Below are 26,657 nucleotides of genomic sequence, written 5' to 3'. Positions count from 1 at the left end.
CGTGCACCACATTGAAAGTGCCCTCCGTTGTCTCCTCCCGCGCCAGCCGGACTAAAAGCTGGCAGCGGAAGGAGAACACGTGACGCAGGCTGGTCTCCCTGAGGCCGAGCGGTATCGGGTTAATCCCCGACCTTCGCTCCCCAGTTGATGTAGGTGGGGGAGCAGGAGCTCAGTGGGAACAAAGGACGGGACGTTAGAAAGTCCGACCCTCTGCGCGGTGGCCTCGAGGGTCCACCGGCAGGAACATCCCGCCCACCGTGAGCCCCTTTTCGAGGACCAGGGACACCGCCCGCTCCGACCCCAGGAAGAACACAGCCTTCCCGGGCATCTTGGAGGCTGCGACAATGGCTGAGGGGCCGACTACCCCAGCCATCGCCCGCACACAATGCTCATAGTGGGGTGAGTGTAGCTCCTGACCACATTTTTTTTGGTGATTTGTCTGAACGGTGGCAGGGCAGCAGGAGGCGCCGTGGCTGCGGATGCCGCCTGCACGTACGTCCTTGCTGGCCCTGCCACCGGCGTGGATGGGGACGCCATCACGGGGTCCCTTTAAGGGCTACACCCACCCCAGTCACAGGCCTGATAGGTCTTAATTGGCCTCGATTAATGTTTGAGCAGAGGGAGCTCTTAATGAGGCACACCTCTCCCCTAGTTAACCATTTGGGGAGGGGCCTTGCTCCCTCTGCTCAGTTATCTTATAATTGAAAATATATTTTTAATTAAGGGGAGAAAGGGGCTCTCAGAGAGAGAGGCAGAGAGCGAGAGAGAGAAAGAAAAAGAGAAAAAAGAGGGAAGCTGTGAGGGGAGGTCTCCCCTCACAGTGCTGGGTGGGTGTTTGCTGGGGTGCACTCCCCAGATGGTGGAAAACAAAAGATAGTCTTATAGGTGGGGGGAGAAGATGTCTTCACCCAGGATAGCTGGAGCTACCCAGGCACAGCACTCCCAACGATGTTAATTAGGGTCTCAACGAGTCTTCAGCCAGGTAGCTCCAGCTATCCCAGGCCAGGCAATGGGAATGGGGTGCTTCAGTGGTGTGTGGGGCCTAGTTTTTAGCAAGACCCCCACACACACTTCCACACCCCCCCGCGATGTTCCGGCCCTCAAGAAAATCTTCTTTCTCCCCCCACCGATACAACAATGTATTTTTTTGAGAGTGCACCAAATTGACCCACCTGTAGAAGATGTTGACTCTCCCTCCTTCCACACTGGATGGTGTTTTCTCAGGTTGATGTTCTTTCCCCCTCTCTCCAACTTTCTGTAGCAGTGGTATGATGTATTTTCTGTTCTCCTCCTCTCCCTCTGGATGTTGTAGTTGGAGTAAGCCCCTTCCTCCTCTTCCTGGGGTGTATTCAGGGTGTTTTCAAGGCCTCCAGGCAGGAGCAAAAGCAGAGAGCTCCTTCTCTCACTGCTCACAGCTCCAAATGAACAGGCCACGCCTCCAACAGCTCCACACACCTCAGGTGCATACATTACACCACCCTTCTTCACCTCACCCTATCGGCATAACCTTCTATTCCTTTGTCCCTCATGTGCTTATCCATCTTCCCGTTAAAGGTATCTTTGCTTTTTGCCTCAACTACTCCTTGTAACAGTGTGTCCCACATTCTCACCACTCTTTGGGTAAAGAACTATCTCCTGAATTCCCTATTGGATTTATTTTATATTTATGACCTCTAGTTTTGGTCTCCCCCACCAGTGGAAACATTTTTTCCATGTGTACCCTATCAAATTCTTTAATTATCGTAAAGACCTTTATCAGGCCACTCCTCAGCTTTCTTTTTTTCTAGAGAAAAGAGCCCCAGTCTGTTCAGTCTTTCCTGATACTTAGAACCTTTCAGTTCTGGTATCGTCGATGTGAATCTTTTTTGCACCTTCCCCAGTGCCTCTATATCCTTTTTATAATATGGGGACCAGAACTGTGCCCTGTACTCCAAGTGTGATCCAACCAAGGTTCCATACAAATGTAACATGACTTCCCTGCTTTTTAATTATATCCCTCTCGAAATGAATCCCAGTGCTGGGTTTGCTGTTTTTAATGGCCTTTTTAACCTTCAGCACTACTTTTAATGATCTGTGTATCTGTACTCCTAGATCCCGTTGCTCCTTTCCCCCATTTAGAATCTTAAGTTGTGTCACTCCACTGCCCAGTTGGGTTGCTTTGTACAAATTCTTATCCACAATTCTCTCACATCTATAAGATAACATTGTACCGCAAGCAAAGGAAAAATCAATATTAAATACATTCTGCTGTCTCTGCCTCATCTGACCACTTTCACCCTCCGAAATCCACACTCTTTCATCCATCTTTCCATCACCATCACTAAACTGTATCCTAAAACTTTTCATGTCCTAGGTCCTGACGACCCAACTTCCCTCTTCTCAGTCCGATGGTCACTGATGTCATCAGCCTGTTCCTAACCTCAAGTGCAGTCTCTCATTCTTTCAAAACCGCTGTCATCGTATCAAAACCATTCATGATTTTGAACATGTTTATCAAATCTCCTCTTTACCATCTTTGCTCTAAGGAGAACAACCCTAGCTTCTCCAGTCTTTATATAAATGAAAATTCTTTACTTCTTTCTGCATATAAGTGCAAGTAATGTTTTTTCTAAGTATAAATGCAAGTTGGTTATTTTTCTCAGTATAAATGGAACATGGCAGTGCTGACTCTTTTAAATGTTGGCATATGGCAATTAAAAGTCAGGCATACACCCCTTTTTCGAGGGGCACAATCCATAAAACCTGTAAATTAACAAAAAAGTTTAAAGGAATCTTTAACAAATTAAATAAAAATTCTAGTTCCGGTTGTGATAATGCACTCCAGTCTTTCAGGTTCCCACCGGTCGCGGAGGCCGTGAGCGTGCCAGTGGACACCGCATACTCCATCTCCAGGGACACCTGGGCGGGAACATAGCTGCGGAAGAGAGGCAAGCTGCCTGGACCTGTTGAAAGAAAGACTTGCATTTATATCGCGCCCTTTAACGACCACTGGATGCCTTGGAGTGCTTTACTGCCAATGAAGTACTTTTGGAGTGTAGTGACTGTTGTAATGTGGCAGCCAATTTGCACACAGCAAGCTCCCACAAACAGCAATGTGATAATCAGATAATCGTTTTTTGTTATATTGATTGAGGGATAAATATATTACCAGGTCACCGGGGATCACTCCCCTGCTCTTCAAAATAGTGCCATGGGATCTTTTACATCCACCTGAGAGGACAGACGGGGCCTCGACTTAACATCTCATCTGAAAGACCTCTGACAATGCAGCAACCGAGTTGAGAAGGAATTTCTTCTCCCAGAGGGTTGTGAATCTGTGGAATTCTCTGCCCAAGGAAGCAGTTGAGACTAGCTCATTGAATGTATTCAAATCACAGATAGATAGATTTTTAACCAATAAGGGAATTAAGGGTTATGGGGAGCGGGCTGGTAAGTGGAGCTGAGTCCACGGCCAGATCAGCCATGATCTTGTTGAGTGGCAGAGCAGGCTCGAGGGGCTAGATGGCCTACTCCTGTTCCTAATTCTTATGTTCTTATAAGCACTCCCTCAGCCGAGATTTTTGTGCTTCGATCCCTGGAGTGGGACTTGAACCCACAACCTTCTAATTGAGAGGCGAGTGTGCTGCCCACTGAGCCACAGATGGCCACCTTGGTCAGGCTCAGTCCGAGGAGGAGGTCTTGACTTACCCACTCCCTCGCCTTCCCCAGGTGACCAAAGACGGCAGTGCTGTTGCTGCAGGCCCTGGGCAGTGGCTTGCTCCAGACGATAATGGCTCGTTGCTTTGGCGCAGCCATGGGTTACGGTCGTGTTGACGTCATGGCGTCTCGTCGCGTTGACGCCACTGCCCGTTGCCGTGACTCCCGGTGACTCCTGACGCCGGAAGCTGATCCAGACGGTGACGTTGATGAAAACATGGCGGTGGCGAGTCTCTCTGCTGTCCGGGGCTGGACACTTGTCCTCTGGGTCTTGCTGTGGACGTCGGTCCGGGGCCGAATCCATCACCTGATCCTGAAGGTAAAGGCTGGCGCTCTGAGGACGGGCCAGAGTGTGTTCTGCTTGCAGCGATTCACCCACTGGGCTTTTAATGTCGGACCGAACTCGACATCTCCACACAAAAAGAGAGTGCTGGAAACACTCAGCAGGTCAGGCCGCGTCTGTGGACACAGGCAGTTAACGTTTCAGGCCCGGCCTTTTGTTGCTTTATGTTTTTCAGCGGCGTCCCAACAGCTTGGTGGGAGTCACGTCACCCTCCTATCATAAAGCGCCCCGTGGGAGACCTGCCACCTTCTCATTAGAATAACTTCAATATTCCGTTTAATAATTGCATCCGATTTGATGTGTGTCACGTTTTCGTTGTTACGTGTCTCCCTCCGCCTCTCCTGAAGGAGCGAGTTCTTGCTGCGGGTCAGTTATCCCCCTGGTACCTTGCCGCGTGAGCCAAAACAGCGAGTGCCAACGTCAGCCAGCCAAGCCGATCCCGATACTCAAACGTGTACACTTCCAGCATGAATTATGTGCATATATTAAAACATGACCCATGTTTAAATGGGTTTGCAACCTGGTTTGTTCTTGCTGACCTCGTTCATAACATTTCCCGAATGTGCTGACTCTGACTGGGTAACTAAAATCCCAATGCTTTCAAATTTGGCAATTCTCAAAAATGGATTGTACTAAGACCCCTAGTCATAGTGAACTGTCATCTTCCTCACTCAGGCCCCTGTACACATGTAAGCTTGTTCTGTCAAAGTTGATGTTTATATGAAATATGCTAAATTTATTTAAAAAAATAAAATTGCTTAAGTTTCTCCTGATAAATAGGCACTATTAGTGCTGGGACCCGAGCTATTTACAATATACACTAATGATTTAGACAAAGGAATTGAATGTAATATCTCCAAGTTTGCAGATAACACTAAGCTGGGTGGCAGTGTGAGCTGTGAGGAGGATGCTAAGAGGCTGCAGAGTGACTTGGATAGATGAGGTGAGTGGGCAAATGCATGGCAGATGCAGTATAATGTAGATAAATGTGAGGTTATCCACTTTGGTGGCAAAAACAGAAGGCAGAATATTATCTGAATGGTGACAGATTAGGTAAAGGGGTGGTGCAACGAGACCAGGGTGTCATGGTACATCAATCATTGAAAGTTGGCATGCAGGTACAGCAGGTGGTGAAGAAGGCAAATGACATGTTGGCCTTCATAGCGAGGGGATTTGAGTATAGTAGCAGGGAGGTCTTATTGCAGTTGTACAGGGCCTTGGTGAGGCCACACCTTGAATATTGTGCACAGTTTTGGTCTCTTAATCTGAGGAAGGACATTTTTTCTATTGAGGGAGTGCAGCAAAGGTTCACCAGACTGATTCCCGAGATGGCAGGACTGACCTATGAAGAAAGACTGGATTGACGAGGCTTATAGTCACTGGAATTTATAAGAATGAGAGGGTAATCTCTGAGAAACATCTAAATTCTGATGGGATTGGACAGGTTAGAATGTTCCCGATGTTGGGGAAGTCCTGAAGCAGGGGTCACAATCTAAGGATAAGGGGTAAACCATTTAGGACCGAGACGAGGAGAAACTTCTTCACTCAGAGAATTGTGAACCTGTGGAATTCTCTTCCACAGAAAGTTGTTGAGGCCAGTTTGTTGGATATATTCAAAAGGAAGTTAGATGTGGCCCTTGTGGCTAAAGGGATCAAGGGGTATGGAGAGAAAGCAGGAATGGGGTACTGAAGTTGCATGATGATATTGAATGGTGGTGCAGGCTCGAAGGGCCAAATGTCGTACTCTTGCATCTATGGAAGAGGTTTGAGATGGGGAGGGGTGAGGCTATGGAGGGATTGAAACACAAGAATGGAAATGTAAAATTTGAGGGACTGGGAGCTAAGTATTTCAGCGAGGAAGGGGGAGATGGGCACATAAAACATATCACATTTTGAGTTTCAAATGTTGACTTGTGTTATATTTACTTTGTCAGCTGCACCCTCATTGTCTGTTTGCTGTTCCTTGATAGGGATCCATTGTCATCTGGCACCACTGGCTTACCCTTTACAAATATTTTAAGGGGAGGAAGCATAGCCATGGTCTGATTAGTCCTTTAATCTGTGTGTAAATCCGGGAGGGCGCTGAGCACCGCCGAGAACATGCAGAAAACAGGCGCAGGCAGTCGAAGGAGCGTGCAGTAAACCAGTCCCACCCCTCCTTTCCTTCAATGACTGTCTGTCCCACCTGTGACAGAGACTGTGCTCCCATATTGGACTGTTCAGTCACCTAAGAACTCACTTTTAGAGTGGAAGCAAAGTCTTCCTCGATTTCGAGGGACTGTCTATGATGATGCAATAGTTCAGGGATGTCATTATGTATCTTCATCCAATTTTGCAAAGAATTTTTCTGGAAGAAAACCCTTTGAAGTTGGATTATGTCTGATGAAAATCAAACTGACCACAAAAACATCTTTAATTTAAATAATTTTAGAAAAAGACATAAAATAGCTCAGAATTATTACAGAACTACAACCTCCTTCTGTTTGAAGTTCACCACAAAGTGAGAGGCATTTAAAATATTACCACATCAATAGAGTTTTTTATTGCACAAATACTTGAGAACATAGAAAATTGATGGGCAGGATAAGACCAGCTTGTCCATCAAGCCAGCCCTGCACCATAATGACTAAATACTTCTTCCATCCTCCGACCCACTCCCGCAGCTGTGTAAATTCCCAGGAAAGGCAGAAAAAAACCAGGGCCAATAAGAAATAAAATACTCTGGGAAATTTCTCTCCGACTCCCTCAGGTGATCAAAACCAATCTAGGAGATCACATGGAGCAAGTGTTATGTATAAAGACTCTTGCCATCTAGATGTTGCGATTTCTGCCCCAGTCAAGAACAGGTCCAGCTCCCTCTTGAAGGCATACAGAGAATCGGCACCCACCACAGCAGCCGGTAATGTACTCCAGAGGCTCACTACTCTCTGGGGAAAAAAATATCTGGTCTATTCCTAACCTTGCATAGTTTAGACTTGTGTCATCTCTAAGAACATAAGAATTAGGAGCAGGAGTAGGCCGTTCGGCCCCTCGAGGCTGCTCTGCCATTCAATGAGATCATGGCTGATCTTCTACCTCAACTCCACTTTCCTGCACTGTCCCCATATCCCTTGATTCCTTTAATATCCACCTGGTCCTCCCCAGCCTGTTAAACTGGTATAATCTATCAACAGGGACACTTTCTAGCCCTTTAATTATTTTATCGACCTTTATCAAGTCACATGTAAGTCTATGTTGCTCTAAAGTAAATAGACCAGTTGATGAATTGGTGAATCATTGAATTTTATAATGCAGAAGGAGGTCATTCAGCCCATTGCATCAGTGCTGGATCTCTGAAAAAGCTATCCACTTATTCTCATTCCGAATAACCTTTTTAAAAATGTCAAATATTTATCCTCCCTATTTTTGTGTCATCTGTAACATTTGATATTGTACCCCTATACCAGAGTCAGATCATTTTTGAGCCAACGCTGACCCCTGGGGTCAGCAATATTTAAATATCTTCAGTTCAAAAATGTTACACTCACCACGACTTTTTTTTATCCTCATCTCCATATCTGTGCTGCTACAATTCTTTTAAGACCAGGTGCCTTAATTTTACCAACAAGCCTCTTATGTGGCTTCTCATCAGGTGCCTTTTCAAAATCCGTATGCACAACATCCATAGCTTTATCAAATTAATACTAATATAAGATTTATCAGAAATCCATGCTGGCTGACCTTAATTAATGCTTGTATTTCTAACTCTATTAATTATATCATATATTCTGGCTACGAGAAGCCTACTCACACTGGTGATGGGCTCACTCATCTACTGTTTTCTGGTTTATCCATTTCTCTCCTCGAGAACAGGAAGTCTAACATTGACTAGCATTGAATTATAAGTAAAAGTTCAGGAAGCATTTGAACAATAATAACTTAGTAAATATAAATGGAGGATGGGCATGTTAACCAATTCGAGGAAAGAATTGGGAAGTGAAAAGTTCGGCATAAAATGGGGATATAACCCTAACCCTAACCCTGTAACTGCATATCGTGCTGAAAGTGTTTTTCCGTCCATTCTGAAGTAAAGTTAAATGTCTGCAAAATTCAAAGTTTTACTTATCTTCATTTACATTGAGAAAATACTTCACACATTCCTTGGGAATTGGATACTGGGTAGAGCTTTTAGGTATGAGAACAGCTAGTTGCATGTTACTGTCCTTCCTCCCCCTCTCCCTAAGCTGCTTTACTCCAAGATAACCTACTCATCTCACCCCACAGGCAAGAAGCAGATTTAGGAGAGGGTGAGGAAGGAGGAGAGGATATGCCATTGTAAACACACATTGTGCCCATTTTTTATTTTGTAATCGAGTGGTTTTGTTCCAATGCTGTAGAGTTAGAAATTTAGCAACATTTGGAGTATTATAGATTGCTGTGCAGGTGACTGGACTGTGTAGTGTGGTACACAGCCATGTAGACCAGTTCCATTCATGTCTTGTACTATTTTCTGATCGTAGTTTTCTTTCTTAGACAGTCCCCCCGGAGTCGATGATGACTTCCACACTAATATGAGTGACTAAGGTAACGAATGAGTCCAATGCGGGATCTACAGACTCTGTCACAGATGGGGCAGGTGGTGGTGAAGGCACGTGGGTGGGATGCTTGGGTTGTCGTACTCTCCTTCCACTGTTTGTACTTGGCTTCTGCTTGCTCCCGACAGAGAGACTTGAAGTGTTCTGCGCCTTCTCGAATGCTTCTCCTCTACTTTGAGCCGTCTTGGGCCAGGGGTTCAAGGAGACTTTGAGGGCGTCCTTGAAGCATTTTCTCTGCTCTCTTGGGACTCGCTTGCTGTGACAGAGCTCGGAGTAGAGCGCTTGTTTTGGGAGTCTTGTATCAGGCATGCGGACAATGTGGCCCGTCCATCGGAGCTGATTGAGCGTGATCAATGCCTTGATGCTGGGGATGTTGGCCTGAGAGAGAACACTTGATGTTGATACGCCTACCCTGCCAATGGAATGGTAGGATTTTGCAGAGGCAGCGTTGGTGGTACTTCTCCAGTGCTTTGAGATGCTTACTGTATGTTGTCCATGTCTCTGAAGCATATAGGAGGGCGGGTATCACCACTGCTCTGCGGACCACGAGCTTGGTACCGGGTTTGAGATCTTGGTCTTCAAACATTCGTTTCCTCAGGCGACTGTAGGCTGCACTGGCACACTGAAGGCGGTGTTGGATTTCGTCATTGATGTCTGCCCTCGCTGACAGAAGGCTCCCAATGGATGGAAAGTGGTCCATGCTGTGCAAGGTCTCGCCATGGATCTTGATAATCGGGGGGGAAGAACTGTGTGCGGGGGCAGGTTGGTAGCGGACCTTTGTTTTACGGATGTTTCGTGTAAGGCCCAGTCTCATATGCTTCAGTGAAGTTGTTGACGATGGTTTGGAGTTCGGCCTCTGTGTGTGCACAAACGCAAGCATCGTCAGCATACTGTAATTCAATGACAGAGGTTGGAACAACCTTGATTCTGGACTGGAGGCGATGGAGATTGAACAATTTCCCATTCGTCCTGTCGATTAGCTCCACTCCAGCAGTGAGGTTGTTAAAGGTGAGATGAAGTATTGCAGCGAGAAAGATTGAGAAGAGTGTTGGTGCAATGACACAGCCTTACTTGACCCCGATGTGCACTTGTATTGGGTCTGTGGTGGATCCATTGGTAAAGATCACCGCTTGCATGTCATCGTGAAGTAGGCGGAGGATGGTGACAAATTTTTGAGGACAGCCGAATCTGAGAAGGACGCTCCATAATCCCTCTTGGTTTACGAGAGTCGAAGGCAAAAGTGAGGTCAAAAAAGGCCACGTGCAGAGGTTGGTGTTGCTCCCTACATTTTTCTTGAATTTGTCGCATGGTGAAAATCATGTCCATTGTGCCTCTAGTGGGCGGAATCTACATTGCGACTCTGGGAGGAGCTCTTCAGCCACTGGGAGGAGCCGATTGAGGAGGATTCTTGCGATAACTTTCCCTATGGCATACAGCAGGGAATCTCCTCTGTGATTACCGCAATCGGACATCTACTTTCTTGAAGATGGTCTCTGAAATGGTCTCCTCCTTCCAAAAAAGAGAGATGAGGTCATGGGTTCACGCTGAGTACTTCTCCGCCATGCATTCGTACTTCGGCGACGATTCCATCTGCTCCTGAAGCCTTGTTTTTCAGCTGTCGGATGGCCTTTTCAACTTCATGCCGGGCTGGGCTTGTGCTGTGTTGGTGGCGGGTAGCATGCTGTGGGATGGAATCGAGGGCACTCGCGTCAAAGACTGAGTCTTGGTTAAGGAGATCTTCGAAGTGCTCCTTCCAGCGGACACTGCTTCTCTGTCTTTGATGAGCACCTCTCCGTTCTTAGCTCTCAGTGGGATAGGTCTGTCATGTATTGATGCTTGGGATCACTAGACACCAGGGGGCGCCACTGTCGGAGGTCATCGGGCTGTACGCACGTCTGTGCGGGTGCTGGTACCATGTCTTGTAGTCACTTTGGGCGCGAATAAAGTAGACCAGGTTTACACTTGAGTGAGTTTACAGTAACAAGTCTTTTGAGTCATTACATAACATTTGGCGACGAGGTAACTTAAGAACCTTCGCATGCACAATGGGCACTATTGGAATTCTGGAGAGATTCGTGGATGGCGAGGATTGGGCAGATTTTTTGACCGCCTGGATAAGTATTTTGTGGCCAACAACGTGGCGGGAGACGATGACGCAGTTAGGCACCGGGCGGTTTTCCTCAACATTTGTGGTTCAATGGCCTCATGAAGAATCTGCTCTCGCCTGCACGTCCAACGGATAAAAAATACAAGGATTTGTGTGCTTTGGTACGTGACCATCTCGAGCCAAACGAGGGGATCATCATTTCACGCTATCGCTTCCACATACATGTTCGTGCAGGGCTGAGGGCCAGGATGTGTCAAGATTTGTTGCCAACCTGCGACGTCTTGCTGAGCCGTGTAAGTTCGGGACCGTGTTGGAAGGCATGCTGCAAGATTTCTTCGTGATAGGCACCCAGAAGTTATTGGCTGCAGAGACGCTGGATTTGAGCAAGGCCATCGCGACTGCCCAGGCATGCATGATGACTGATGATAATTTGAGGCAGATATCATCAAAAAGTCGGAGCTCCACAGCAAGTACTGTAAACACGATTGTGTCGTCGTCTGGCAGAGCTGCTTATGGCAGGGTCTACTCGACTGCTTACGTGAAACCTGTAGCTGCTCAAAGTCCATCAACTGGTACGAATCCTATTTCACCCCGTTGGCATTGTGGGGGCAATCATCGGCTTCATCAGTGTCGGTTTAGGCAGTACATCTGTACCAGCTGTTCCAAAGTGGGCATCTTCAGAGAATGTGCCCACAACTGAGCAAGCGTGCTGCCGCTCATCACATTAGTGGTGATGACCAGTCTAGTGCGAGCCCGGATGCACAACCCGAGGAGGAAGTGCATGGTCTGTATTTGTTCTTGGGAAAGAGCCAGCCGATGATGGTTAATGTGAAACTGAATGACGTGCCGGTATCGATGGAGTGGGACACGGGTGCGAGTCAGTCGATAATGAGCCAAAGGACATTCGACAAGCTGTGGGACACTGAGGCTGTGAAGCCTAAGCTGAGTCCAGTCAGTGCCAAGTTGCGTACTTACACTAAGGATTGGTGATTGGCAGTGCAGTCGTCAAGGTGTTATATGATGGTGTGGTTCATGATCTTCCGTTATGGATCATCCTAGGCAATGGTCCAATGGCAGGAATTGGCTTGAGAAAATCAAGTGGAATTGGAACGATATCAAAGCATTGCCATCAGTGGATAACACTTGGTGTGCTCAAGTGTTGAAGAAGTTTCCTTCTTTGTTTGAACCGGGAGCCAAGGTGCAGATTCATCTGGATTCTGATGCAAGGCCTGTCTATCATAAAGCTCGGTCTGTTCCCGATATGATGAGGGAGGTGGTTAAAATTGAGCTTGACAGACTCCAACGTGAAGGGGTTATATCACCGGTCGAGTTTAACGAGTGGGCTAGTCTTATTGTTCCTGTGTTGAAGAGTGATGGCACTGTCAGGATTTGTGGAGTCTCCAAGGTTACGATTAACCAAGGTTTCGATTTTCGAAACAGGATCAGTATCCATTACCAAAAGCTGATGACCTGTTCGCCATGCTAGCTGGTGGAAAGTCGTTCACTAAACTGGATCTGATGTTGGCCTATATGACACAGGAGCTTGTCGACACTTCGAAGAAACTTACCTGCATCAACACCCATAAAGGACTGGAATTAGTTCGGCTGCAGCCATATTTCAGAGGAATATGGAAAGTCTACTAAAGTCCGTCCCTAGAACTGTCGTGTTTCAAGATGACATTCTGGTCACAGGTCGCGACACTGCTGAACATCTGAACAGCCTTGAAGTTCTACACCGACTGGACAAAGTGGGACTCAGGCTGAAACGTTCAAAGTGTGTCTTCATGGCAGTTGAATTTGAATTCCTGGGAAGGAACGTTGCTGCTAATGGCATCAGGCCTATGGATTCAAAACCAAGGCCATCAAAAATGCACCCAGGCCTCAGAATGTGATGGAGCTGCATTCAATTCTTGGGCGACTCAACTGCTTCGGTAATTTTTTACCCGGATTGAGCACTTTACTGGAGCCACTGCACATGCTGCACAGAAAAGGCGACAACTAGGTCTGGGATGTATCTCAAGATAGAGCTTTTAAGAAAGCTAAGAATCTGCTCTGTTCAAACAAGCTACTGGTTCACTATGATCCGTGTCTTGTATTGGCTTGTGATGCTTCATCATATGGGGTTGGCTGTGTACTCCAACAAGCAAATGAGTCAGGTAAACTACAACCAATTGCGTATGCTTCAAGAAATTTGTCAAAAGCGGAAAGAGCTTACAGCATGGTAGAAAAAGAAGCTTTGGCCTGTGTGTATGGGGTAAAAAAAATGCATCAGTACCTGTTTGGTCTTCGCTTTGAACTTGAAATGGATCACAAGCCACTCTTCATTGTTTTTGGAAAACAACGGTATTAATACCAACGCATCGTCCTGCATTCAGAGCTGGGCGTTGACGCTATCTGCCTATGATTGTTATTCGTCACAGACCGGGCACTGAGAATTGTGCTGATGCACTGAGTTGTCTGCCTTTGCCCACACTAGATATGGAGACTCCTCAACCTGCAGATCTGCTGTTAGTAATGGAGGCTTTTGAGAGTGAAGGATCTGGACTAGCCATGACCCTATTTTATCGGTTGTAAAACATTGGGTCCTCAGTGGTGATTGGTCTGCAATATCCATGGAGATGTGTGATGAGACCAAACCTTCCAACCAACGCAAAGATGAACTGTCCATTCAGTCAGATTGTCGACTGTGGGGCATGCCCAAGAAAGGCAGAGGAAAATTTGTAAGTGAAGTACATAGCACTCATCCTGGCATTGTCATGATGAAAGCCATTGCCAGGGCTCATGTTTGGTGGCCTGGAATTGACTCTGATCTGGAATCATGCGTGCATCAGTGCAATACTTGCATGCAGCTAAGTAAAGTACCAGCGGAATCTCCGCTGAGTCTTTGGTCGTTGCTATCCAAACCATGGTCGAGCATACACATCAATTTTACGGGCCCTTTCTTGGGACAGATGTTTTTTTGTTGTGGTGGATGCATATTCAAAGTGGATCGAGTATTATTATGTTATCCAGTACATTCACAGCTACCATTGAGAGCCTTCATGTCATGTTTGCCACTCATGGTTTGTCTGACATTGTTGTGAGCAACAACGGATCTTGCTTCACAAGTCTGGAGTTTCAAGAGTTCATGAAACTCAGTGGTATTAAACATGTGAGGTCAGCCCCATTCAAACCTGCTTCGAATGGTCAAGCAAGAGCGTGCTGTTCAAACGATCAAACAGAGCATGAAACATGTAACTGATCGTTCACTGCAGACTCGTTTGTCATGCATATTGCATAGTTACAGGACAAGACCTCACACGCTTACCGGGGTCTCCCCTGCTGAACTACTGATGAAGAGAAGTCTCAGGATCAGGCTCTCTCTTCATCCTGATTTGAATGATCGTGTTGAAAACAGACGTCAAAGGCAGCAATTTCAGTCGATGATCCAGTTTATGTATTGAACTATGGTCAAGGTCTAAAGTGGATCGTCGGTACTGTCACAGCCAAGGAGGGTAACAGTGTTTGTTTGTTCTGCTCAAGAATGGGTAAACATGCAGGAAACATGTTGATCAAGTGAAACTGCGGCACACTGATGAACTGGAACCACTTGAGGAAGATGCCGTCTGTGACCAACCAACCAATGGCCATTCATCAGAGGACTTGGCTGTCATTACAGAATCTGGACTTTGTCTCTGACATGGTCATTACCACTTCCATCAGATCGGCTACTCTGCCTCCAGTCATAACTGACTCAGAACGCTCACCCTGAACTGAGACGATCAACTTGTGAGCGGAAAGCCCCAGACCGTCTTAATTTGTAAAGAGACTGATATTAAAATCTTGAAGGGGGATGTTGTCATGTATTGATGCTTGGGGTCACTAGACACCAGTGGGGCTCCACTGTCGGAGATCATTGGGCTATACGTGTGTGCGCGCGGGCCCTGGTATATAAGTGCTGGTACCATGTCTTGTAGTCACTTTTGGGCGTGAATAAAATGGACCAGGTTTACACATGAGTGAGTTTACAGCAACAAGTCTTTTGAGTCATTATATATGTAACAAGGTCCTTGGGTACTTGGGCCGTAGGTGGTCTTGACTGTATTAAAAAATCCCGTACATCATGATTGTCGGCTAGTTGCTGGCTCTTCTGCGCTCTTTCCACCCACCATCTACTTTTTAGATGCCGAGTTTTTTGTTGGACCTCGGCCTTCAGTTGTCTGTAGATCTATTTCCTTCCGCTCGAGTTGTGGTGATGTTTCTAATTCAAGAATGCTTTGCCTTTATGGTTTATTAGCTAGAGGATCTCCTGGTCGTTCTCAGCGAACCAGTCTTGATGTTTTCTGGTCGAGTAACCAAGAGTCTCTTCACAGGTGCTAATTATGGTGGAGGGCAGAACAGGCACTATGGACACACTGCAGCCCCGGTTCATTGGGACATTGGGAGTTGTCAGGTTGACTGTGAGGCGTTGGTTGAATAGGGCTTTCTTTGCAGGGGCTTTGTGTGCATCAGCATTGATTTTTCTGCGGCAGCGTTTCTTTTGCTGCCGCCATTTTGAGGCTACGTTGATAAAAATAACAGAATGGATTAGTCGGTAGTCAGTCCAGCAATCGTCAGCCCCTGTCATGGCATGGGTGATGTGGATGTCCTTGCGGTCCCTCACTCGGATGATGATGTAGTCTAGCAGATGCCAATGCCTGGAACGTGGGTGTTGCCATAAAGACTTGTACTTTTCTCTCTGACGAAACAAGGTGTTGGTTATGACAAGACCATGTTCTAAGCATTTCATCAGGAGGAGGATACCGCTGGAGTTGGTTTTCTCTACTCCTTCCCTGCCAATCACACCTCTCCAAAGGTCTGTGTCCTTTCCAACTCTGGCATTAAAATCGCCAAGGAGAATCAACTTGTCGCTCGTTGGAACTCGGGACAGGGATTGTTCAAGGCTGGAGTAGAATTTCTCTTTAGCCAGGATTCCCACCCTGATGACTGTAGCGTACTGGTTCTTGGTTAGACTGAACCGAAGGGTCATGAAGTGTTAGTTTATCCCACGAAGGGAATCTCAAAGATGCCCAACTAGCTCATTTTTGATGGCGAAGCCAACCCCATGGAGACAGCGTTCTTCTGGTTTTCCTTTCCAGAAGAAGCTGGCCTTCTCCTGCCCCGCTCTGTCGCGCTCAGGGCGGCGATGTCAATATCGAAGCGTCTGAATTCCCGGACAATGATAGCGGTGTGACGTTCAGGTCTGTCGCTGTTGGGGGTTGTCCATGAGGGTCCTGACGTTCCAGGTCCCGAACTTCATTTTAGGAGGAGGAAGATGCCTGCGCGTGAGTTCTTTTAACGTGAGGTGGCCATTGCACACCAGTTACTATATGAACTTGATAGAACAAGGCCTTAGTCCAATGGCAAGGGAACCCAAGATGATTGGAGACCAGGCTCTGCTGCATGGACACCCGCCCCACTCACCCGCCTCACTCCTCCTGAATGGAGTTTCAAGTGCAGTTAAATTATTTTCTTTTGTGGAAGAGTTGGTAAAGAGGGAATCTCAAAAATACTAACTTCTGTTTTGTTTGTCTTAACTATTGCTGTGGCCATCTTTGATGTCATTGTGAACTGCCGATATCACTGAAACTGGCTGGGTTGAGTTACTGAAGTGGGCTGAGAAAGAGAATAGAATGAATGTGTACTAATGAAATGATGCGATCGTTGTTGGGCACACATGTTGTCTTCTGTGTCGCGTGTTTGTCGCAGGCAAATGGTAGATGAGCCCTATTTGGATGTAGCCTTTCGGGTCTGATTGATCTTCAGTGTGTTTAGTAGCTTGCTGTCTGCCTCCATTATGGGGATGGCACCATACTGAATGTGTTCTTTCCAGCGGTCACTATCTTATGAGTCTGAAAATATTGACAATCTTGCATTAAAGGGTATTGTAACCCTTTGGGACAGGTATTTTCAGGCAGTGTCCTGGAACACAGGAAAACTCTGCAGCTGGCAATATTTCCTCCGACTCACACCGTTGCAACACCACTTGAGGATAACTTGTTGGGGATAGTTTAGAACTTGGAAGTCTATCTGTGAATCCTGCTGGAAGTGTACATGTGTGGATGTCAGGTCAGGACTGGATTGAGCTTGGCTGCAATGTTCCATGTTGTTGAATAGCCTAAAGATCCTCACTGACACAAGATGCTGCTGCTTGATCGAGTTCCCAAAGGGTGCCTGGCACTATTGGAATTGTACCCAGCAAGGACTCACTATTTTTCATCATCATAGGCAGTCCCTCGGAATCTAGCAAGACTTGCTTCCACTCTTAGCATGAGTTCTTAGCTGGCTGAACAGTCCAATACGAGAACCACAGTCTCTGTCACACATGGGACAGACAGTCGTTGAGGGAAGGGGTGGGTGGAACTGGTTTGCCGCACGCTCCTTCCGCTGCCTGCGCTTGATTTCTGCATGCTCTCGGTGACGATACTCGAGGAGCTCAGTGCCCTCCCGGATGCACTTCCTCCACTTAGGGTTGTCTTTGGCCAGGGACTCCCAGGTGTCAGTGGGGATGTTGCACTTTATCAGGGAGGCTTTGAGGGTGTCCTTGTAATGTTTCCTCTGCCCGCCTTTGGCTCGTTTGCCGTGGGCGAGTTCTGAGTAGAGCGCTTTCTTTGGGAGTCTTATGTCGCGAATGCGAACTAAGTGGCTTGCCCAGCGGAGCTGATCAAGTGTGGTCAGTGCTTCAATGCTGGGGATGTTGGCCTGGACGAGGACGCTAACGTGTGTGCGTCTGTCCTCCCAGGGGATTTGCAGGATCTTGCAGAGACATCGCTGGTGGTATTCCTCTAGCGACTTGACGTGTCCACTGTACATGGTCCACGTCTCTGAGCCATACAGGAGGGCGGGTATTACTACGACCCCATAGACCATGAGCTTGGTGCCAGTTTTGAGGGCTTGGTCTTCAAACACTTTTTTCCTCAGGCGGCCGAAGGCTGCACTGGCGCACTGGAGACGGCGTTGGATCTCATCGTCAATGCCTGCTCTTGTTGATAGCAGGCTTCCGAGATATGGGAAGTGGTCCACGTTGTCCAGGGCCACGCCGTGCATCTTGATGTCTGGTGGGCAGTGCTGTGCGGTGAGGACAAGTTGGTGGAGGACCTTTGTCTTACTAATGTTTAGCGTAAGGCCCATGCTTTCATATGCCTCGGTAAATACGTCGACTATGTCCTGGAGTTCAGCCTCTGTGTCTGCATAGACGCAGGCATCGTCCGCGTACTGTAGCTCGACGACAGAGGTTGAATTGGTCTTGGACCTGGCCTGGAGATGGCGAAGGTTGAACAGCTTCCCACTGGTTCTGTAGTTAAGCTCCCCGCTGGAGTGGAACTAATCAACTGTGAGGTGGAGCATAGAAGCGAGGAAGATTGAGAAGAGGGTTGGGGTGATGACGCAGCCCTGCTTGACCCCGGTCCGGACGTGAATTGGGTCTGTGATGGATCTGTTGGTAAGGATCATGGCTTGCATGTCGTCGTGGAGCAGACGGAGGATGCTGACGTACTTTTGGGGGCATCTGAAACGGAGGAGGACGCTCCATAGACCCTCGCGGTTGACAGTGTCAAAGACCTTTGTAAGGTCGAAGAAGGTCATGTTTCAGGGCCGGCGCAGTTTGCTGCATTTTTCCTGCAGCTATTGCCTGGCACTATTGAAGCTGTACCCAGCAAGGACTCTATTTTTAGGAGAGGATGGAAGAGAAGCAAACGAACAGAAAAAGAAAAAAAGGCATTCTGGTATCCAAATAAGTTGTTTTAGTGACTAAAACTGTTCAGTGGAATATCCCTTGTTAACTACATGGGGAAATTCCACCTGTATTGTTTAAAAACTCAACGTCACAGGGCAACTGCGCATGTTGAAATCGAGACTCGCCGCAATCTCCCACTCCAACTCATTCTTTCCTAGGGGTTCAAAAGTATGGAACTCCTTACCTCTGTCTCTGTCCCTTGTCTCTTGTCTGTCTCTCTCCCTCGCTCGCTCCCTGTCTCGCTGTCTCTCTCCCTCGCCCGCTCCCTCTCGCTCGTTCGCTCGCTCGCTCCCTCTCTCGCTCTGTCTCGCTCTCTTCCGCCCTCCAGAGACATAGAAAATAGGTGCAGGAGCAGGCCATTCGGCCCTTTGAGCCCTTTGATATGATCATGCAACTTCAGTACCTCACTCCTGCCTTCTCTCCATACTCACTGATCCCTTTAGCCATAAGGGCCACATCTAACTCCCTTTTGAATATATCCAATAAACTGGACTCAACAACTTTCTGTGGTAGAGAATTCCATAGGTTCACAATTCTCTGGGTGAAAAAGTTTCTCCTCATCTCAGTCCTATATGGCTTACCCCTTATCCTTAGACTGTGACCCCTGGTTCTGGACTTCCCCAACATCGGGAACATTGTTCCTGCATCTAACCTGTCCCATCCTGTCAGAATTTTCTATGCTTCTATGAGATCCCCCCTCATTCTTCTAAATTCCAGTGAATATAAGCCTAATCGATCCAGTCTTTCTTCATAAGTCAGTTCTATCATCCCAGGAATCAGTCTGAACCTTCGCTGCACTCAATAGCAAGAATTAGTCTTCACTAATCTTTTTCTCTTCACATATCTATAGAAACTTTTGCAGTCAGTTTTTATGTTCCCTGTAAGCTTACTCTCATACTCTATTTTCCCCCTCCTAATTAAACCCTTAGTCCTTCTCTGCTGAATTCTAAATTTCTCCCAGTCCTCAGGTTTGCTGCTTTTTCTGGCCAATTTATATGCCTAGAAGCTTGGTTCTGCAAATTAATAAACGCTCTCGTGCAGACAGTGCACCAATATGCTTCTAGCAAAAATAAACCGTAAGCTAATATACACTTTAGATGTCTGATGATCTTGGTTACCTCTCACAACATCCACAGACTTGTAATCACCAGCACTTCACCTCATGTTGTACTCCTTTAAATGCTCTCTCCAGGTGCATCCCATGTCTGGAGGGATAAAACTCTGTATTTGTACAATTGAGTTTTTCACAGTTCAATCGGCATAATGTGGAAATTTCATGTGTCCACCATTATTGAAAATCTTATCACCACTCTTGAATCTCTTTCTCAACCAGGAGCTTATGGATTCAAGGGCACCTTCTCCATAGCTGCCAATTGCCCCCATCTGCCCTGCAAAATAATTGTTACCTTATGAGTTGTACTGTCTTTAGTGGACAGAGACAACTGTCGTTCCATCCACAAAAACTCCATGGATCATAATGCCACTTTTCAATTAGACGAACAGGAGAAGATGCTCGAGCAGTGAGAGACGACACCTCAGCCTTGACCGATCAAATTTCCGTTCCTTCAGTTATATTTTCATCCATAACTTGGATGATACTATCAAGGGGATCAGCTAAGTGCAAATGTTAGCTGAGAGCATGATTTGGGCTCAGGACTCTGCTCATTCAGAGCATTGTTGCAGGTGTGGCGGTATTTGATTAGTTGCGGATTCAAGCAGCGAGTGCAAGAGATATGATGCTTTGTTAATAGCCCGTTACCAAGGTGTGTGATGTCACCGACAGAATGTGTGCATCCACCATGGAAATGAGTTATAAGGCTTTCACCAATCCAGCAGTTTTCAAATCATGGGGCCCGTTTTTTTGAGTTTCAACCAAATGGAGCTAATTATTGCAAAATTTCAGAGCATTTCATGTTCCTAGAGCTTTTTGGGGTATTTTCTTGTGGGTGCTCACGAAAAAGAAATGTCATCGACGGTGGAAGTCTTAAGTGAGTGTGGCATCACAGACAGGTTGTTGGGTGAAAGATAGAAAACAGAATGTAATTAAGTGATGTTTTTTGGACTGGAGGGATATGGATCGTGTTTCCCCCAGGGTTATTGTTGGGATCAAAATATATAGATATTAAAATTTCTACACAACACAAACGTGAGGTGTGTGGTTAACTGAAAATGAAGTGGCGTCCCTAATAGCTTTTAAAGATGAAGTGGATCCGACATGGACTGGTTGGGCGGAATGGCCTGTTTATGTTCGGTATACTCTGTGTAGTAAGGGGAAAGGCTGGAGGAATGGGACTAAGTGGCTCGCTCAGAGCTGGCACAGGCTCTGAGCCAAAAGACTTCCATGTGTCCTTTAAAAGTCATTAATTCTGCCATCTAATCTTGGAAATTATTGCTTTCAATTACAGCATGGCTGTTTCTTCTTACAGGATGACGTTAGGCAAAAGGTCCATTTAAACACATTTGGTTTCTTCAAGAATGGAAATATGACTGTGGAAATGACCAGTTTGACTCCAAAGGGGGTTGACTTCAAAGCTTTCGACAGCTCTGCGGTAAGTTCAGTATTTTTAACTCCCTTGTAGGAATACTTGGTATTTCGGGGGTAATCATTGTGTCCCACTGTTGACACTGAAGATGTGTATAATGCCGGTCTCTCCGTTGTCGGTACATCAACGAGACTTTTTGCCACAGCATTCTCGTCGTTTTATCGTATTGCTGATTGACCTTGAATCTGTGGCATTGATTGTTGTAATACTCGCTGTGGAATGCACTGTCTTGTCTTCCATCACATAGACCACAAAGGTCCCAATTTCAATTTCCCCCTCTGTGGTGAGTTAGCTTGTCTCAGCTGGGATGGCAGGAGCAGAGCAGCTCTGTGACATTCTGGCAAAGGAGGGGGGAGAGAATCAGCTCGCATTCCTGCCAATGATCCCTGATGGACAGTGTGTATATGAGGTGATAACTGGCGAGTTATAGGTTGTATATCTTGCCACGTTCACACATGAGCACAGTACTCCTGGATCATCCCAAGCTCAGACTGAACAAATGTGGCCCTAAACGGATTAACAAACAAAGTGAAAATGAAATAATCGTGTAGGGAGAAAGAGTTCACTTTGAAGAGAGACCTAGAAAAAAGTATGGCTGCAGAACCAAAGCATAACAGTAAAAAAAAAATCCTTTCCTCGGAGTGTTCACTCGGAAAGACATGAGCAGCATGCTTTCCTCAATCACAAATAATCAAAGCATCATTTTTGACTGATGGAAGTCATAGACGGGCTGAAAATTAAATACTCAAGTCGATGATATTTACCTCTGAGTGCTGAGAGTCCAAGGAGGATATTTGAGGCATTAACATGGTTATGAGGAAGTCATTGGATACTTGGAAAGCTACCAATAGATTCGACACAAGCAAACATGGCACCATATTCAAAAAGGGTGGCAAAACAGACATGGGCATCTACAGACCCATTAGTGTCACTTCAAATCCGTGTAAAATAATGGAATTGTTTATCATGATTAAACTTGATTATCTGTCCACCAATAATCGAGTAAAGATCGTAGTGACACGTCACGTGAATGGTGGATAAACCTACAATGGACCTAGACTTCCAAAAGGCAATTGGCAAAGTTCCACATGAAAGGCAAATGGTTAAACCCAAAAGCTGTGAGAATGCAGGGAAAATCTTGGAAATGGATCCAAAATTGTCTGAATGGTAGACAAGTTGGTGAAGTGATGTCAGTGTGACGGGGAAGTACTGAGTAGGGTGCCGCAGGGGTCGGCGGTGGTCCACTGTTTCTAATTTACATCGATAACTTGATTACAGAACCTCAGTCGACACTAGTTACATTTGCAGACGATAAACTAAGAGGACAGTGGATTTGGAGGGGGCAGCTCAGAATTATCGAATGACTTGGACAAAATATGTACTCTGAAAAATGGCAGATATTTAATGCAGTGTAAAGTATTTGCATAAAAAAGAAAAATGGGCGACACATACTTCTTGAATGCTGTTGAAATAGGCACAGATGAAGTTGAAAGAAAATGTAGGAGGAGCCTTGGTATACTTAATGCTTAACGGCCGAAAGTTTCCACTTCAGGTGCAATCAGCAATCCGGAAGAAAATTGCGCTAGTTTTCAGAACTCTCCAAGTTTCCGCTCATTTGATATCGTTAAACATTAAATCTTCCATGAGCCAGTGCAATGGGGCAGCGTTTTATAACTGAATTTTATTTCTTTAAATTTCATTAAAAAATATTCTGAGATATATTTAAGAGCGGTAACCTGGTACAGCTTTATTAATACAGCTGAAAATGGGTTTATCACAAAAAATAAGCCTTTTTAACGAGAGTGTCTAGTCCACCACCAGTGAGTAACCCAATTTAAAATAACTAAAAATGACTTTAAAAAAACTATACATTTACTACTTTGGTGCCCATTAGTCAATTTCTTAGTAAATTTTTAAAAATTCAACATTTAAAAAAAAATGTGCCTATTAGTGCTCCTGCGCCAAAAACAGCGTTTAATTTTAAGAGCCTTTGCGAAGACCCACAAGCAGGCGCAGTTAGCGGAAACTCACCATGGTGAATAATTCGATCTGAGGGCGTGACCAATTTTGTGGGTGGGGCCCGCTTCTAGTGCCATGCTTTTTAAGCTAACGCAAAAGATCACGGAAACTCAATTTGTGCTGAACATAACTTGAAATTCCTCGCTTATTTTTCCTCTGATTTGGCTGATTTTGAGTGAATTGCGCTGAAAAAAATCAGTGCAACCTAGCGGAAACTCCTGCCCAACATGTCCATCTAATGTAGACTAGCAATCAACAAAGCTAATAGATTGTTGAACTATGTAGCAAAACAGCAAAATATAAATTGGAGTGAGTCATGATCAGACTACAGCTTGAGTAATGTGTCCAGTCCTGGTCACCGAGACAAAAGGATTCAAGTGTTGATGACAGTGCAGGAAAGAGCCACAAGGCTGATCCCTCGTGCAAACGATCTAATCTACAAGGGAAGACTGGAGGAAATTGAGGTATTCAGCCTGGAAAAGATATATCTCCGCAGGGATCTTACAAAGATATGCAAGATAGTGAACACAATGAAAAAGGTAAGTCTAAAATGTTACTTTAAATTTATGAGAGTAGAACAAGCGGACAGAGGTTCAAACTAATAAATGCTAAAGTTACTACTGATAGCGGGAAGTTCTTCACACCGCGATAAACCTATGGAATGGACTTCAAGTTCGTCATGGAGGTGGAAACCTGGGAATAACTTAAGAACCAATTAAATGGGGAATGTCAGACCTTTCTAGCTGGATGTACTAAGGTGGGCTGATTAGCCGCCTTCATCTTCAATTACCTTCTCATCCATGTCCCAGCATGTCAGTGTCTTGATGAAATAACTGGAGCAGACAAAAAAATATTCTGTGGTTAAACAACCGAACTTCAGCCCGAAGAAAACAATAGCACAATGTAGACCACAGAGCTGCTAATTGTTCCTCTATTGTCGGGTATTTCCCCCCTCAATTTTCTCCCCTACTCTCCTGAACAGTCTGATTCATGCTATGGTGCGCCCCATGGGTACTGGTGCTGATGGTCATTCTTCATTTATGACCTCGTATTGCGAATGTTGCCAAACTGTTCGCCTATGGGAAATATCGCAGCCAAACCCAATTGTCTCCTCATCTGATTTCCACACTGCACTTTCCACCAAGGGGTGTGACAATAAATAGGAATATTGGCCGCTCTTCTAATTTCTTAGCTTGACTACTTGTACAACCCCCATTGCCACCAAACCTGAGCGCTTAAGCCAGCACTGGGAATTGAATGCGGAATCTTAATTTGCGTGGCTCAATAACATGCTTTCTTTACTAAATCTGCCACCAGAAGAGCTGCAGAGCCCATTATTGTATCTTCAATATTGAAAAGAATATTTTTTTCATAATAAATTGCTGCAGCGCCCCAGCCCAAATATTGGCTATTACTTGAGCGCCTCAATAGAGGCAAAACCGCGACTATTCTTGCAAAGGAAATAGGTTGCAATATCCAGTCAGCAGGCCTGTACACTGTTGAAGCTGCTGAAAATACCTTGCATTTAAGGTATTTGGGCTTTGCAAAAGTTTGCTCATAGAATTTTTCTGATAGGGCAATAAAAGAAAGAACTTGCATTTGTATCCCAAAATATATGTGGAATATCGATGATTTCTAACTGATATTAATTGAAATGAGGAATCTTTCTAACTTTGACATGTTAAACTGAGGCCTCATCTGCCTGTTCAGGTGAACATATATATATATGTATTTTTTTAAAAATCCCATGCTACTACAGCGAAAAGGATTTGGTGAGTCGTCTGGGTATCCTGGCCACAATTTATCCCTCAACCAACACCAAAACAGATCAACAGGCTATTGATCTCATTGCTTTTTGTAGGACCTTGCTTTGTGTGAATGGGCTGTTGCATTTGTCTACATAACAATAGTGCCTATACTTCAAAAGTAATTAATTGGCTGTGAAGCACTTTGGGATGTCCTGAGATGTGCAAGTCACTTTCTAAATGCACATTTTCTTTAACTATAACCAACTAACGTTTTCCTTGTCTTCACATTTTATCTCAGCTGGGGCTCAGTTTGGACAGAACCAAGAATGATGGTTTCTCATCCTATCTGGTAAGCCACGATCAGCTTTTGGGATGGGATTTGCCATTAACTCTCATTTCTCCTTCATTTTCCATGAACATCATCAAGCCTCGAGTACCTTGCCCAAATGGCCACGCTTGCTGCGTGATCTGAGTGAGAGTAAACAATTCATGGACATTGGAAGGTACCACAGCTGAGCTTTCCTCCTGTCCTCACCTGATGTTCCCTCTTCGCCAGCATTCATTGGATACCGAGCAGTAGCAAAAATACTCGCCTCCCTCAGGCCAGGGACACTGAAGCCACTCGCAGCACCCTAGCTGCGGCCTTGGCTGACATTGACCAAATCAGCATAGACCCCCGCGAGGGGAGGGGTGTATTTTTTGGAGCAGGGGGTTGGAGCCACAACCATATGCATAGGCTACTTATGATTAAAACCTTTTGTGATTGGTACATAATTTCCTCTCAACATCTGTTTTTAAAAAAAAAAGAAAATCCGAATGACCCCAAATCCAAATAATATATCTTCACCCCAGCCTCAGAAGGACAGTCTTCAACGACCACTCTGTGAGCTTTTCCATGCCCTGCTCTAGCCATCTTTATGATAATTCTCAGTGATTGCCAATTTTGTACCTTCTGAATGATCTTGCTAATGTATTGTCTATTTGACTAAGCACTGCCCCTCTGATTTAGAAGGTTTTTATGTTCAAGCCCCAATCCAACACTTGAGCAGTTAATCTAGGCTGACATTATGATGTAGTACTGAGAGAGTACATTTTTGTCAGGGCTGCCGACCTTTGGATGTGATGTTAAACAGTGGCCCCAGCTGTCTTCAAAGATCCGTGGAACTATTCAACGAAGAATTGAAAGTTCTCCGTGTCCTGGTCAACATCCAACTCTTAATCAACACCACCAAACAGATTAAATGGTCGTGTATTTCATTGTTGTTTGTGGAATCTTGTTTTGCACAAATGGCTGTCATGTTTCCCTAAATAACAATGACTACACTTCAAAAAGTAATTTGTGCAAAGTGTTTTGAGACATTTAAGAATCGTGCAAAGCGCGACATAGGTATAAGTCTTTAATTTTCTCTTTTGGATTCTGGGCCATCTCATTGGATTTTCTTCACTACTCCCCACCCCACAACTCCGTGAGACCAGTCTAATCGGAAGTTCATCGGTGGTCTATGAATCAGTTGCCTCCCGACAGTTGGTATCTAATTAATGCAGTTAACATTCCAGTGAGGTATGCTGTGCAGTCAGGTTCATGCTTGAGTTCTGCATGAATCTCATGTCAGACTCGATGGAAGCGCAGGTGAAGAATTTCAACCTGCAGAAAACTGACCCGCAGAAGGAGCACTTTGGTGAATGCAATGAGTGTTTCCCAGGATTGCAGATAATTGTACATGTGTTCAATAACTCATTTAAAGACAATTTTTATGCTATGATGATTTTTTTTTTATTAATAGGAAGAAGATGTTGATTTTTGCTTTCTGAAGAAAAAGCCTCCCACCAATGTACCTGTCACACTTTTCATTTTTGACTTTCAAAATCAACGG

At 45.5% G+C, this 26,657-nt stretch overlaps 1 protein-coding gene across 1 annotated transcript in view; it reads left to right on the top strand.

Moving 5' to 3' along the window:
• Nucleotides 1-3,906: 3,906 nt before the first annotated feature.
• The window catches only part of gpr107 (G protein-coupled receptor 107), a 124,565-nt gene continuing 101,814 nt past the window's right edge, over nucleotides 3,907-26,657 (top strand). Inside the window, exons 1-4 of the mRNA XM_070863793.1 lie at nucleotides 3,907-4,015; nucleotides 20,900-21,022; nucleotides 25,082-25,132; nucleotides 26,568-26,656. Of these exons, the coding sequence (XP_070719894.1) occupies nucleotides 3,914-4,015; nucleotides 20,900-21,022; nucleotides 25,082-25,132; nucleotides 26,568-26,656 (365 nt within the window). The 5' untranslated portion in view covers nucleotides 3,907-3,913. The remainder of the gene's footprint in view (nucleotides 4,016-20,899; nucleotides 21,023-25,081; nucleotides 25,133-26,567; nucleotide 26,657) is intronic.

This window comes from Pristiophorus japonicus, chromosome 20 (assembly GCF_044704955.1).
Source record: "Pristiophorus japonicus isolate sPriJap1 chromosome 20, sPriJap1.hap1, whole genome shotgun sequence".
NCBI lineage: Eukaryota > Metazoa > Chordata > Chondrichthyes > Pristiophoridae > Pristiophorus > Pristiophorus japonicus.
This window is presented reverse-complemented; position numbering and strand designations above follow the sequence as displayed.